This window comes from Symsagittifera roscoffensis, chromosome 9, assembly GCF_963678635.1.
Source record: "Symsagittifera roscoffensis chromosome 9, txSymRosc1.1, whole genome shotgun sequence".
NCBI lineage: Eukaryota > Metazoa > Xenacoelomorpha > Acoela > Convolutidae > Symsagittifera > Symsagittifera roscoffensis.
This window is the reverse complement of record NC_087070.1, coordinates 6,726,319-6,742,423: the sequence shown is the minus strand read 5'-3', so window position 1 is coordinate 6,742,423 and position 16,105 is coordinate 6,726,319. Positions and strand designations below refer to the sequence as shown.

At 34.4% G+C, this 16,105-nt stretch overlaps 2 protein-coding genes across 2 annotated transcripts in view; both read left to right on the top strand.

Annotated features, from left to right (window-relative positions):
• Positions 1 to 16,105, top strand: part of LOC134853961 (uncharacterized) — a 192,383-nt gene that overhangs the window by 20,335 nt on the left and 155,943 nt on the right. The gene's annotated exons all lie outside the window — the stretch shown is intronic.
• Positions 6,963 to 16,051, top strand: LOC134853963 (trace amine-associated receptor 8c-like). The gene is made up of 2 exons (XM_063869981.1): positions 6,963 to 7,124; positions 14,851 to 16,051. The coding sequence occupies exons 1-2, from the start codon at positions 7,038 to 7,040 to the stop codon at positions 15,979 to 15,981; spliced, it is 1,218 nt and encodes a 405-aa protein (XP_063726051.1). The 5' UTR covers positions 6,963 to 7,037; the 3' UTR covers positions 15,982 to 16,051.

Here is a 16,105-nt window from a genome sequence, read left to right as displayed (position 1 = left end):
CCAGCGCAACTCGCTCACTAGCAATAATTGTTCTCTTCTCTGATTGAGAACTAACTACTTTCAATAGTAGCTAACAACTGTTCTCTTCTCTGATTAAGAACCAACTATTCTCAATAGTAGCTGACCTTGTTCTGACTCTTAAAGGCTCTCCGGTACCCTCCAATTCCTTATCTTTCCTTACTCTTAGTTTTGCTTAAGCCACGCCATTCCCTATCAGTCCTGACATCCGCCTAAATCAACCGTCCGCACATGTTTTAAGACTATATCCCTCCTTCTGTCAACTCTGCCACGTGCCGACTTCGGTTTCTTTTATCAATCTTTCCACACTTATTAGATACCCGGTATGCGGTAGCTGTCACAATTTGACCAAGCAAACAAATGTCATACGATTCTAATCAACAAATTCCTGAACTCGGTGAGCTTCAGCTCTCGAGTTCAACTCAACCTCCAAACCATGCTATGTTTACTCAGTAATCCTCCCAAGGTCTTTATTTTAATTATTCCGTTAACGTCCGACCTCCCAAGGGTAAGGGGAGACCCTTTTCATTGGTAGCTTACTAATTTCAGGTATCTAATTTTTATATCTGTACTCTATTCCACTCACGCCCTTCAAGCTATCAGGGTAAGGTAGTTCGTCTAATAGGGGTCAATTTAAACCAAAAAGTTACCTCCGGAGAGCCAAGTAAAATCCCCGTCCATTCATACTATTTAGTAAACTTAACTCTCATGCCGCGGTCCTATTACTATCAGATTACTCTGGTACTACTTTTCTTCAGTCTAGTTGAACTGCTATTAATAGATCATTCGCCAGGCTAAACTGAACCCAATGTTTACCAAGTCCATTTTGAATTAAATCCAATACTCCAAGGTTGCAATGTAAGACTGTATCTATATCGGATTCTGCTCTAATTACCAATATATAAATTTTCCTCCTAATTTTTAGCAAGGTGACCCATTCTCATTTCCAGGGGTTGGGCTGGGAAATACGCCACTTTCCGGTACTAATCTTGGGGCTTTCCATGCAATTTTGGGGTCAAAATGCCCAAAGGTCTACTTAAGATCAAACTTCCCGGGTCAAACTTCAAAAATTGGGTTCAAGATCCCATGAGGGTCCTAACTACCAAGTTTCGTTCATATCCCATTAATAATTCACAAGTTATCCCATTTCTAAGGTCCAGTATCACTGTTTCCGGAAAAAGGTTATTAAGACCGGAAGGAGTCGCCGGAAGGTTTTCACTCACAAGGGGTCTTTTTTTCGGGGTCCGTATCTTATGTCCATTGCCGCAATAAAATACTTATGCCCATATTCATCATTTCGCGTAAATTGCCTATTTCCGGTCTAAGGGGGTGTTTTTCCAAGTGCTAATAGCTACCGGTCCAACCGCCGGATTTGATTCAAATTATAATACAAGATGTATCTTGCCAGTACCTATTATCCCTCCAAGTTTCAGCTCCCTGCGCTCATCGGTGGCCGAGAAACAACTTCCGAAAGTTAGGGGTGGGTTTGTTTACTTAGGACATAAAACCGGAAGTGGGGTTCCTAGGAGTCTGGGATTCTAAACTTAAGCTTCCCTCAACTAGGCCTTCAACATACTAGAATTTGAGCCCAATACCGCCGCTAATTTCCGAGTTCTGATAGGGCCATTTACACTTCCGGGGACCGTTATCACTTACCCCCCAAGGGTCTGACGGGTCCCGATTTTTGCATGCCCGGGTCAAATCATCTCTAGTATCGCTCCTCTGATTTTCATAACATAAGCTTTCTTAGTTCCGATTTTTTTTGGGTGGGGGGAGGGTTGTTCGCCGACTTTGTCAAATTTTGTTTTCTGGCATAGGAAGGACGATATCTTCGAAGATTGAACTATTTCGAACCTCACCCTTTGTTTGCTATACTACTTAAGTTAATGACGAATCAATCTTATGCTCAGGTTATTATAGCATGTAAGACAGTAGAATCACCAATTCTACAAAACAATTTAACAAACTTTTTACGATCGGTCAAGATTAAAGATGGGTAGCAAAAAAAGAATTCATGAGGTGAAAAGAAAAAGCTTCTATGCCCCACCTAATGCCCCCCCTACCCCAATACGTTACTGAATATGCGCTGTGCCTTCGAGCAAAATTTTTTTCTAATTCAAAAAATTGGAAATCTTGAGTGCAACTTGCCAATTTTCTCTCAAAATGCCAAATTCATTTTTCTTCATTTTCGACTTCATATTTGCATCTGCTGGATGCACCTTGGCACCTCTGGCTATTGCGCTTTAATCCCATTGGCATACAGGGGCGACTATTGATTTGGACGGGATGGTAACAACTGTATCTGGTTCGTCAGAGCGGCTAAAGTGATGCAATGTCAACAAGACACCACACAAATCCCCTCTAGTTATAGTCGGGTCTAGCAGGGCAATACGCTGACGGAACTCTAGGTCGAAAAACAACATTTGACCTAAATGGGAACTTTTCAAGCTTAACAAGATACTTTTCAAGATCATAACATCATACCTGGTTTTATAAGCAATTCTGCAGTTACCCTTTTATTTTTTTTATATAATCAACCTTGTACTAATATATAACCAACTTTTTTGATCTTTCGGCGCGACATTGTGAGCTGAAGTTCCAATTTTTCAATGTAGAATAAATTAAATTTTCTCTAATTTAGCTCGTGCGATGTTTAAAACCAATCGCCTTGAAAATCTGTCTGCTTGCTGTCAATCATTCATTCGAATCCTTTAGTATTCCTGCTCTCGCAGTCTCATCTCAGATAGCATCCTTCACAATTCCTGTTTATCCTTTTGAAGTACCGACAGGTTCCATTCAAATTCCAAGTCCCCTGTCTCATCAGGGAAGTTTCCAATTGTAATTCATTTTGTTGAGAACCCCCATCGAATAATAGGTGAGTGGAATCTTCCATTTAGCTTCAATCTTCATTTTTATTAGGAACAATAACTTTTTTCGCCTAATGATTTTTCACTAAATGAAAATAATTTCATTCAATTTTACGCTTTACAGATTAGACCCAATGGGTGGGGGGGGGGGTCTCTTATGTTAAATCTAAACATTTTGTGCTTGAAACAAACATAAAATCAAGAAAATTTTAAAAGCATCAATTAAGCAGTTTTTGGCGTAATGATAAAACTTTTGGTTACGCATCTTCGCGAATTTTGGTTGCAAAAACGCAAAGATTTGACGAAAACCATATAATGATAAGGTGATATCAGAAACTATTATTAAACTGAAATACTGAATTAAATTTTTCTTAGAGCCACAAGAAATGCAGAACGGTTCAGCCTAGAATATATCATTCTCAGATTCTCAGAACAAAAATTTGCTCCTGATTTCATAGATAATTTCGTACAACTAAGGTCGTTATGGTGTTTTTGGTGAACTAGCAAGAAATCAATGTGGTGGAATAAATTTATCGACCTTTTTATTCGACTACATTGGTTTCCTGGTAGTTCTCTAACATTACCATAGCGACCCTAGTTGGACAAAACTATCTGCGCCGCACGCAAAATATTGAAAAACTGGTCAAATATGCTGGTCCATTTTTGGGCCATTTTTTGGAAGTTTTTGACCAAATTTTTGCATTTTCCGGCCAGCGCTCTCCGTCGCTATTAGAATATACTGGGATGAAAAAGGGGCGTCCGGCTCGCACCCCTTTTATTTTAATTCGCCTCTTTTGACGAGAAAAAAGTTTTTTTTTCGAGTGTATCAGATAAAAAGGTTAGTTTGTTTCAATCTTGAAAAAAAACGTCCTTGAGTTATACGGATTTTTTTATGTTCATATGTGGTGCTTTACGCAGCTGTTCAACGTTTTGTGCTCAAACTTCAGAAGCGTGAAATGTCTTCTCAAAAATACTTATTATTACTTCTTTGTCCAACAACCATAAGTTATTGTTTAATGTAGCAGAAAAACTCAACCAAGATAACACAAACTGATTCAAAAAGCGCAGTTTCAGACCATAAAGCACCTAATTGATCAAACTTTTGGTAAATTTTCTAGTAATTCTTGATAAAAACAATGCATTGGCAGCGCAAGTAAATTTCTAAACACAAAATTTGACTGCTTAGTTTTTGTTTTTTGTTTAGTTGGTTCAAATGGTACCATGCGGATGATGTCGAGGTCCTGACCACAGATAGATTTTGGTAAGAAGAGTTACAATGCAACAAGGATAGCTGGTTGCACTGCATCTAGCACAGAAAATTTGAACTGAAATAATTTTAAAAAAACTTATAAGATTTTTTTACACTTTTTTTGTTGGGAGAATACAAAAGAAACTCTCGAACTTAGTATAGTTCTCCATAGTCAATAATATGAGTAATTAGCGCACTTTCGATAATTATTTTTTCTCGGAAAAAAAAATCAACAATTTTAAAAAGATCAAAAAGATTTCAGAAATACTTCTAAATTTTTTTTGCAGAAAAAAGTTTTCACACTTTTGAAAGCCATATCCTGAAAAAGGTTTGAAAATAAACTTCAGAAACTAGTTTTACTGGGCCTTAAAGAATTTTTACTGCTTTATTTGAATTTTAAGAGGTAGACTATTATAAGCCTAACAAAAGACCTCGTTCAGCTTACTTGCTCGAAACTTGACTGAAATCAGTTTTTGCATAACGACCAAAATAATTTTTATATCTGTCTTTTGATGCTTTAAAATTTTCTCCCTTTTAATTGGTAGGAAGAAAACCAAATTTTTGCTATTTTTTGACTTCTAATCTACTTACGACAATCGGATCATTTTTGGCTTCAAAAGTGGTACCGCTCGAAATTGTTTGACGCGAAAAACGCCCCCGAGACGAAAAAAGAGCTCCGATCAATAAAATAACTCCGATCAATAAAATAACGTCGCGCCTATCTTTTTTTAAAGTCGTGGACCTCATCCCGGGCAGTCTACCTCTACGAGCATTTGACATAACATATTTGGAATTGTGTCCTGTGAATAAACCTGCCAAACCTTAGTTAACAACGGAACTGAGCAAATCAGCTGAGAATATGAAGCCAGTAGATCGAGTCTGGATCCTAGAAGACTTAATTTATGTCCACCGGTATTTGGTCATTTAAACGGACGTTCTTTTCCTGGATATGAAAAAATAGGCAGATCATGTGAGGTACAGACCAGTCAAAAAGCCGTCTGTAGTTTTTTCTTCAAAATTTAGAGCAAGAGTTGTTAATACAAAGAAGATGAAGTTCAATTTAATTGATTGGAAAACTCGTAGAAAAATGATAAAAATCATACAACTTCGGCGATGCTCAATGCTACCTATTTTCAGCTTTCGAGCTTGTTTTCTTCTAAGATTTTTTGTGCGATTCTGCCCGTCTGTATTCATGTCATTTCCGAAAGTTTACTCAAATGTCAGAAAATCAACTAATAACAAATTTTAACTTACAAAGATTTTTTTTGAAAGAATTATCCGAAAACCGCAAACAGTCAGCCGTCTTTATGAATTTATTAGTCTTTGATAAATGTGTCATATTGAATCATTCATGTAATTTTTCTAATGTTTTTGCAATCGCTAGCTCGAAAAGGGGCAGATTTTCCGGCTCTATCAGACGTTGAACGCATTTTGCAAAATCGTGGAATCATCAACTTTTAAGGTTGTTAAAAACTATATTAGTCTAGCTCCAAATTACCGAATAGCTTACCAAGAAAAATTCAAATTTTTGCTGAATCATTTTATTTTATCTCCTTTAACTTCAAAAAATTAGGTTAAAAACCAAATCGAAAATTTGCTGCAAATTGATTCAAGGTATGAAAAACACAAATTTTTCAAAGTTTTAATTGCTTGAATGTCTTGCTTAAGAACAATTTTCAACTGCTTTTGATGTGACTTATGGTGTCAAAATCGCATCACTGGAATGGCTTACCGAGAAAAGTTTTGCGAACCTGTTTAAGCTGAAATACGTTTGAAATATTTCTAAAATTTTTTGCTTGAATTAATTGCCTGACTCGAAATAAATAAAGTTTTGCAAAACGATTCAAAACATGGAATAACTTGTAGTTATTCAAATTTTTATCACTTGAAAAGTTTGCTCAGAACAAGTAACTTTTTACGAGCTGATTGATTACTGGAATTAGGCTAGCTAGTTAGGTATCAAAAGCTTGAACAAATTTCGAATTATTTCTCTGAGATAATCTGACAATTCATGTTTATTGCGTCTTATGAGCTAATTCAGTTTAAGCTCTTCTCGAATTCGGAAGTGATATTATCTAATTCTCAATCGAAAGTTTGGTTCGTTTGCAAAGTTGATCAAAAAACCATGAAATGTTTCTGACTTACAAAAGGTAGCTGGACCACTTGTGAACGAAATCTCCACCCTGAAAATACCAAGTGAACACGTGGTTCCAATTCAGCAGACTGTCACCAATGCCAAAGTCTCAAGAGAAAATTTAATATTTTGATTGTTCGGGCATGAAATTAAATCAAATCGAGTTTGTAGAGATATTGATTTCAAATTTCAAAGGGTAGTTCCCAAATCTTCAAAGGGCCGATTTCAAATTTCAAAGGGTCGTTCCCAAAATGAATGATTTACTAAATAATAACCCTCAAAAATGAGAAACTGAGTTCTTTAATATTTTTAAACCAGATATCAAACTGCGCTTTTCAGATTCTTTTTTTTATTCCGACGAGCGGAAAACTATGTATTTTCCTTTTTCTGTTTTCTCAATTTTATAAAATATTTATAAACTGGTGACTTTGTCAAGAATTTCTAGTCGTAAGAATCAGTTTTCTCCAGGAATCAACTACAAATCTTGTTAATGTTTGGTTATTGGACTTTATTTGGAGTTATGCTATTTCACCCATTTAAGAAAACTGCGAGCCATTTTAGGCAAATTTCAAAAATCCTCATTCAAGACTTCCTCGAACGCATTCTTCCTGTAACTTTGTCTAAATTAAAAGGGTGTAACTCCTTCATTATTCAATAGGTAACCCCTTTAGTTCTGCTTTGTTTTACGACATCTTTTTTCGGGCGTAGAAAGTCGTAGAAAGTCATTCCCAAGCATGTAATAATTCTGAAAGTTTACCCTGTATAAACTATGCATTGCATACAAACCCGCAAAATGTACCAAATAGACTTTGATGTGCTACAAAACAGTGAAATCGACGTTAATTATATTTCGCAGGTGATATAGCATTCTCTACAAAGTTACCTTGTGAAAAATTTGTAAATACCTCCCTTCCCGAAATCGATTTAGGGCGAGATGATTGTTCGGTTTATCAAATAACTTTTATTTTGAAAAAAGTCCGGGGGTTTAAAAATTGCCAATTTGGCAATCAATACCCTTTTATGATCACTGAGAAGATTTTATTTGAGATCCTGAAAGTGTAACGCAAGTTATTAATGGGTGGCGAATGATCCCGTATTTTTTTGTTTGATATTTTTTCAAAACTTTTGGTTTTTTACATTTATTTCTAGCAACAACTATTTGATACTCGTTAAGGGCACTTGCAAACTTGAGGGCATTGCCCTAAAATACAAGTTGCTCTTGAAAATCAAATGAATTATACTTTCAACAACATTTTTTTTAATACATGTGTAACTCACTACGATCAATTTGAATTTGCTCAATGATGTTTTACTGGCGCAAAGAAAAAAAATTTTGAAAAAAACTGTTTTTCATTTTTTTTAGAAATACGCTGTTGAGTTTTTGCCAATTTTTGGTCCACATAAGCAAATAGTTTTTGCGTTTTGTTTTTACACAACAATTGAGTCAAATGAATAATGACATTACCGCCATATTTTAAAAACAGTGGTTTTGAAAAATTTTCAACTAAAACTCGAAATATAACTTTCAGAAACAGTTTTCTCAGGTGAAACATAAATGAAATAATAGCTAGAGTGAATTTGTGCAATTGAAATGACAAGTGCGCGTAATATACAATGCTTTTAAAGCTAAAAAAGATTGTTTCAAAATCATTTTTTCTTTTCACAAGATTTGGTTTTTCTCAATTCAGTCGAAGGCTGTTTTTATGTAAAAAAGGCTGAATTCAAGAAAATTTTCAATCAATGAAAGATCTTCAAACTCTCCAAAAATTTATAATTTTTTAATTTTTTCTTTGTTTTCTGAACACTGAATTTTGTTTCGCTGACTTAATTTTTGGTCATATAATCCTTTTGACAAATCACATTCCCACGAACAAATATTTCACTAATTCACTGTTTGATCAAAAATGAGTTAAAAATTTGTTTGTTTCAAAATTTATTACTTATTTTGGTAGATTAAACTATCTGGGTATCAAATCCTATGATCAGCTCAAAAAAATTTCTGTTTGCTTCATTTTTACACATACAATTACTAAGCTGCAAAAAACACCCATTTGTGGGAGTAAAAGGGGGCGTTCAACAGTGCCGAGGTAGAACAGAGCCGAAACTGAAAATGTGTTCAACAGATTTAAAAATGGATCATACACGGGGATTTTGAGTTCTCACTGTGAGTCGTTGGCAGTTTTGCGTGATACTGTTTTATTTTGGAGCAAAACTGAGAAGAAAGTTTGACAGTTTGCAGAGTTTATTTTTTGTCCAGCAAAACCTATGACGCCGCGCTTAGGGATTTTCTGCTTGCTCAACAAGCGGCATCAATTGAAATGGCAATTAATGTCTTTTAAACTTCCGTCCATTTGAATATAATTACTTGTCAGTCCTTTGGGATGAGTAAAAACAGTATTCCAAATAATTTTCGGAACTGTTTCGAACAAGTTTTTGATTTTTGGCACTATTGTATTTCGGCGTTGTTGAACTGCCCTAAAATAATCAAAAACGCTGATATTCGACGCCATGCAATTTTTAGCTGTAACTTGAGCTGTATTAAAATATAAGCCACCTCTAATGTATACTTTTGTTTGCCGTGAGGCAAATTCATGAATTGATACAAAACGATAAAGTTAACTTTCGAAAAATATTTATTTTGGAATCAAATGATCTAAAAGGTAAGTGACGTTATTTTAACCTATTTAAAGCTAAACTGTTTTTGTCTGTCTTCGCAGAAATAGTCGCGACGATTTGCTTGCGGTTATGATTCAACCGACTAACGTTTGCTGACAAAAGTATGAGAAAAATAACCAATAAACAGGCAGATAAAAAGACCAAAGCATATCAAAATAATGAATGTAGCTTTCCAGACAGTCAGTATCGAATGATCTAGTCAAAACAGTTTGATTTCTCAAATTGTGAACCGATAAGGTTTGCGTGTTTTCAGCCAACAATTTTGCTGTATAAACACACTTTTTCTTCATTTTTTAAATCAATTGAAACAAAATTTGCCTATCTTTATGACATTAAACCTAATATATCACTCTGTTGATATGTCTCGAATGCCATTTTTATTGCTTGCGGGAATTTTAAATAACGGCGTCTGGAAGTTTAAAGAAAATCAGCGAGCCTTAATGGGCCAAAAGAACCAATTATCGGACGATATAAACAGAAGACAGTGTTTGATATTATTCGTGATGATTATTGAAGTATTATTCGAACAAGATCCTTCCACAGTAACTCAACAAAGTCTAAAGAGAGAAAAAACCTGGTTTGTACGCTCATTTTTCTTTCTTTTTTTAAAAAAAAAACAATATGTTTTCGAGCCATACTTGAAAAACTAGTGCAGCATTTGAAAAACTGGTGCAATAATTGAACTCCTAGTGCAATATTCATGAAGGTCGCGAGACTTAAATGGGTGATTGAATAAACTTGACCCCGCCTTCCATCAGGTAATAAGAACCAAACTGCAATAATGCATTATATCAAGTAAAATTTATATTCCCCCTAATTTATAATGCAATTAGAGCAAGTAAAATCATATTCCCACTAACTGCAACAAATTTATACTACATTAGTGCAAGTAAATTTATATTCCCATTAACTGCAACAAAACAAAATTGAATTTTATCTCCGTGGAATCGGTTAAATCTTGCAAAAAAATCATTTTGAAGCTACTGTACCCTTTTATTAACGCAGTCCAAATTAAGCTTAATTTTAGTCACTTATAGAAATCAAGGTTCTTTAGTAAATATCCTTTCTTAGGTAGACTAGTCATTTAGTTTTGTTGCTTCACAACTGTATTTTCCCTAAAATCATCTTATTCCATGTAAGGTAGAATAATCGTTTTGAAAATAATCTTTTTTGCGACTATAATCAAATCTTTGTTTGTGTAGTTCATAAAAAAGCATAATAACCCAAAATTTCGTCAATTGTTAGTCACAGCTTTTCCTTAGCTTTCGTGTTACTATTCCAAATTTTCGGGATCTTTATTAAACGGGCAGTTAATTAAAAAAACGATTCAACGACAAATCATTTAAAGCGGTTATTATTTATTTCGAGTCGCGTCAAGTCGTTATTGCCCATTTTACCATAAATTCGGATATTGAAAAAATCGGCAGTAACAACTAGTGTCGAATTATCAATTGACACGTTCATCGAATTTAAGCCTTGAAAAAAATTGTTAGGTTTATGAAGTTTTTAGGTATAATTTTATGCAATTTTATAACTTCGTCTGACTCAACAAACACAACCCTCGAATGATCCTTGATGTGATTATTTATGCAAAAACAGCTATTATCATGTAATTAAGTTATATAACCCTTACAAATTTTTGTAATATTTTTTTGATCCGACCATGTTTGAGAAAGAACTATGGCTTTCCTAGGGCCGTTTTTGTACACAAAATCAGGTACTGCAAGCAAATGTCGAATTGGATCAATTACATATCATATAAAGATATGAGTTTAATTTGCATTTTTTTGTTATTTGCAAAACCGGCGGTTGCCTTTGTTTTTTTTCGAGACAATTAAAAATGGTTTTTGTATTTTCGAAATACGATTGTCTTAATATGGAAAAATACATGGAGACTGGAAAAATAGCAGCATTGAAATTTTTGGCGTTTAAAGTTTTAAACGTAGAAATTAACTTTTAACCAGGAAAAAAAATTGTTCTAAGGAGCATCTTGCTTTAAACAACTCAAAAAAGCGTTTTTAGTACATGCTCATCTTGCCGCGTAACAAGCGTTCGAGAATCAAGCATGCGTTAGATTTTAATTGCGTCAATTTGAGTAGCGGTTACAATATAATATGACGGCATTGAAAACGGTATGATATGACAGTTTTGGAAATGACAAAAAAGTTCCCGTGCGACTCGAACTACCTTGCTGTTCCGATTTTCGATACGAAAGTAACGAAATATTTGTGCTCGGGTGGGTTTTTTTTTCAGACAAATTTCGACTTTTTAATTAGCCATTTTTGACGGGATTTTTCTTCATCATTCAAAGAACATTGTTGACTTGAGCCTAAATTTAAAACAAGACTGCTCGTATCAGGGCGAATTTTCCGACTGCCTTTTAAGGTTTATGGAGCAGTAAAAACACACAAAAAAAATCGATTTAATAAAATAAAATGAAATTTTTTTTCCAAAATTTGAATTTTTTTGGAAAATTATCACCCCACACGCCATATTAAGTCCAAAAAGATAGATTTTGCTCCTTGTAACAAATCATTTATGGCAAGTCAGCTTCTTTCAACCAAGTTGGAACAATTTCTAAGACGGATTAAATCTCCGCTTACGCATTAATAGCGCGAAATATATCGCGCTTTAATTGTCCCAAATGTGTCAGAATGGCAATCTTTAAACCCCCATAACTTTACGAAAAATGATCACAGGTGAAATATTTTTTCTAAGATTAAGCTCAGGACAACAATACATTTTGAATGATATAAAAAAATTCTGCCAAAAAAGGCTAGTTAAAAAGTCGAAATTTGTCTAAAGAAAAAAACCCACCCCGAGCACAAATATTCGGTTACTTTCGTATCGAAAGTCGGAACAAAAATATTTTACCGGTGATCCATTTTGTAAAGGTATGGGGGTTTAAAGATAGCCATTTTGGTCAATTAGGGACAATTAACGCGCGATATATTTCGCGCTATCAATGCGTAAGCGGAGATTTAATCCGTCTCAGAAATCTTTCCAAATAAGTTGAAGGAAGCTTATTTGACATACTTGATTTCCGACTGCCCCTCAACCAGTATCGAAAATTTTTTGGTAATTTTTTTTTGAAAAACCATAAGTTTTGGACAATATCAATATTGAGTGTGAAAATGTGGTAGGTACGAAAATAATACGATCAATTTGCGTGCCTAATTCAATTTGGGACGATTTGCTGCGCGGGTGGGAAAATTCGCCGCGTATAAGTAATTCGCATTACGCTTTCAACATAATGTAAAAAATCTTGAAAGCGCACATAAATTAGTCCAGAACATGGCCAAATTGGAAATTTTCAAAAACTCAGAGCATAACAAAAAAATCGGAGTTAAAATATCTCTTTTTATTTGAACTCAGGGAGTGAATTGATTGAATAAAAAAACACACCAAGCATATATGATCCGTTTTTTTTCAAAAGTCCGAACAATAATTAGCCTCAGTTCCATTCATCTAATTTTGATTGATTTCTGATGAAGGCTAGCTAGCCGCTGCTGCGCTCAGAAAACGAAATATATAGCGCGTTTAAAATCCACATTTGGTCGAAATCACAATTTTCAAAGCCCTGAATTTATTGAAAGATTTTTCTCTTTATATTTTTAGGCGGTCAAAGCAAAAAATTTTTGTGAAAAGGGCTGAAAATAGTTGATATTTGCTTAAAAAAATTATTGTCTGAGAAAGTACAGTACTGATTTAAATTAACCGGACAAAAATTGCGCCGGCACCAACTGCTGCACCGCCAACTGCATAGTATAACAAATCCCAGCATACCATTTTGAAGTTTCCTTTCTAAATCATACAATTCTGAAAAAAAAATATCGTTTAATTTAATCGAACAATTTTGAATATGATGCTGATATCATATTTTTAAACAATTCCTGTCAAGAATCCAAGAAAGTTTGTGCTATATTTCTCTATTTGGAATTTTTTGTTCCGACTTCTGAAGAAAGGATGAAACATATCTGATCGACATCTTGAAGTTAACAGAAAATTTATCGTTTTGCCTGTCATCGTTTTTGAAAATAGATTCTTATAAATTGCCAATTGGACCAACTGGAAAAAAAACATGCTACTTTGTTACTGATTTATACAGTGCTGATTTAAATTATCCGGACGAAACGAACAAAACTTGAATTTTCAAACGCGTTTTTCTCAAATTGGGTTAAGATTAGACAAAAAGTGAAGAGGACAAAAGTTGCTTGGAATTTTACCAGAATTAATATGGTGCCATTTTTTCTCCGAAATTCTCAACAAAAACTTTACCCCAAAAATGGGTCATTTTGACTTTTTTCAATTAATCAAGAATTACGCTGAAACTATTTTGTTAATTGATGGAGAATATATATCACTAGAAGCTTCCAACACAGCCCAACAAAGTTTTAGAAGGGTTAAATCTCCAAAAACCAGTATAAATGAAAAAATTTTCACTTGATAGTCAATAAATGTGATTTTTACTATATAAAACCCAGAATCTCTGTTTAAAAATAAATTTTAAACAATTTGCGCAAAATTTTGGAGATTTAACCCTTCTAAAACTTTGTTGAGCTGCGTGGGACGCTTCCTGTGATATAACTTTCTCATCAATTAACAAAATAGTTTCAGCGTAATTCTTGATTAATTGAAAAAAGTCAAAATGACCCATTTTTGGGGTAAAATTTTGGTTGAGAATTTCGGAGAAAAAATTGCACCATATCAATTCTGAAGAAGTTCTATGCAACTTTTGTACTCTCCACTTTTTGTCTAATTTTAACCCAATTTGAGAAAAACATGTTTGAAAATTCAAGTTTTGTTCGTTTTTTCCGGATAATTTAAATCAGCACTGTATAAAGCACATCGAGCGAAAAAATTCCGTTACTTTGTTCGAAAGACGGAACAAAAAGACAACGGCCGATTTTTTTTGAGATGTCTTTCAACCGAATTTTTTGCATGAAAAAAATTGCAGCTGAATTCAAGTCTTCTTTTTCCAATAATTTCCAAGAAACAATATGTAAATTATTACACATCATTTCAATTGAAGCCATGGTGATAAAAAATCAAACTGTTCTGATTTAATGCGATAGTTAGTATCAAAAAATTAAAAGCACAATCACATATGCTCGGTAAACAAACTGAAACAAAATGTTGTTAAGAAAACCAGAGCGTAATCGAAACGCTAACTAATTGGCGAAAAACTTGCAAAAACCTCTCGAGCTCGAGTCATAAATAAAAAGTAGATAGACTTCAAGTTACTTTTCAGCCCTCCTATCTTAATCAATTCTCATTTCAGTTATAATTTTTGTTCACTTGAGACCGTTTAAAATCACGCAAAATGGCTTTTAATAACTCTATTTAGCGTACAAAGTGAGAGATTTTATAAAATCTAACCAAAAAAAATAAGTCTCAAATGGTTTAACAAATAATTTACTGACATTTTCTTTTGTTTTCAATTTACTTACCCAAAATTTATACTTTTAAAAAGTAGCTCCAATTTTTGCTTTGCAGGACTTAACATGACGTAAGTCTTCTTAATTTGTGAGTAATGCCGACTTTTTTTCATAGAAACGTATTAGTTGTAAGCGTTTTATTTACAAACCGACAACATCGTTTTTGCTAGAGATCAAACGTTACCAAATAATTCAACAGATCATTTAACACCGTCACATTTAATGATTTATAAAGTTTTTAAATACTTTTTACTTGCGAAACGTTACGACCATTTCTTACGCTGTTATATCCGTTGCTATATTTTTTGGAGGCATTTTTAATGAAAAAAAAATTATTTATGCGATATAAGAAATGAGCTTCAAGAAGTACTAAAATTTAATTTCATGTGTTTCTGATTTTTGTAGACATCGAAAGTTTTCTTTCTCTCGAATGTAACTTTTTGCAAGTCTGTGTCGTTTTTGTTTCAGATGGAGCGTAACGGTCTAGAAGAAAGTGTTCTTGAAGCACCGTTTTCGGTTCTTTTAAACTCCACTACTGGCGATCCCTTTTCGACAACTTCACCCGAAACACCGATCACCGTCTATGATTACCTCGATCTTATTTTGTTCACCTTGCGAGGATTTGTCGCATTCGTCGGCTTTTTTGCCAATTTACTCGTTATTTTTTGTGTTGTTTACTTCCAAAAATTACGACAAATAAACAACTTTTTTGTCGCAAACTTAGCCATCTTAGACGCCCTGATTTTGTTTCTAGTGGGTGTATTTTTCATGCCAAAATCACAACCCAAAATCCTCAAAATTGCCCACGAAAATGATAACTCCAGCTCGTCCGACAAGTTCTGTATTCCGGGAAAAATAGCCAACACGGTTACGTTTACAAGTTTAGTGGCTCTAATTCTGATTTCAGTTGACAGATTTGTGTTTATTATTATGCCGATGCGGTATCAAAAAATCGAAAGAAACTGGATTAAAATAACCGCAATTTCTATGCTTGTTTCTCTGTTTTATTTCGGAATTCAGAGCACATTTTTAATGTGCGAAGGTGGAATTAAAGAGACGGTTTATAACATAATGAACTTGATCGCGTCTGTAGTTTGGTTCGTTACGAGTGCAATTTTGTACTCTTTGATTTTCAAAACGGCATTTCAACAAAACAGAGCCGTCCAGCACAGTATCAAATTGGCACAGCGTGCCAGTTTAAACGGCCACAATTCTATCGGCTTACAGAACAGCAGCAGTAATTCGACTAATGAACAGCGACCTGTTTTGAACAACACCCAAAAACGAATTGTTATCGGCTACTCACTAATAGTCGGGTTCGCACTTATAACATTCCTGGTTATGGACGCGCTAGAGATAACGTATATCATAAACCCAAATATTGGACTGTCGGACCAGAAGAATCTGCTAATCCAACTAGCGAAATTACAGATGACCTTGAACTCGGCCGTGAACCCGTTCATTTACGCGGCAACACAGAAGGTCTACCGGGATGCATTCATTTCGGTGTTGTCGTGTCGAGTAGCGAAAAACGGATGTCGGGCTATTGAATTTGGAAATGCCGAACGGACGGATAGAATCCGAATTGATGTCGCTTAATTTAAATCGTACAAAAACTCATTTTGTTTAAATACCTAAAGTTGCAATCAGCTTGAAAAGACAAACATGTTTAAAATTAGCAATTTGTCATTTTTTCGAGCAAAAATTAAGAGAAATAATGAAC

Excerpts from the sequence above, each read along its gene's own strand:
- LOC134853963 (XM_063869981.1), top strand. The coding sequence starts at position 7,038 with ATGCATTGCATACAAACCCGCAAAATGTACCAAATAGACTTTGATGTG. Across the intron at positions 7,125-14,850 it reads ACGTTAATTATATTTCGCAG|ATGGAGCGTAACGGTCTAGA; the intron begins GTGATATAGCAT and ends TTTTTGTTTCAG.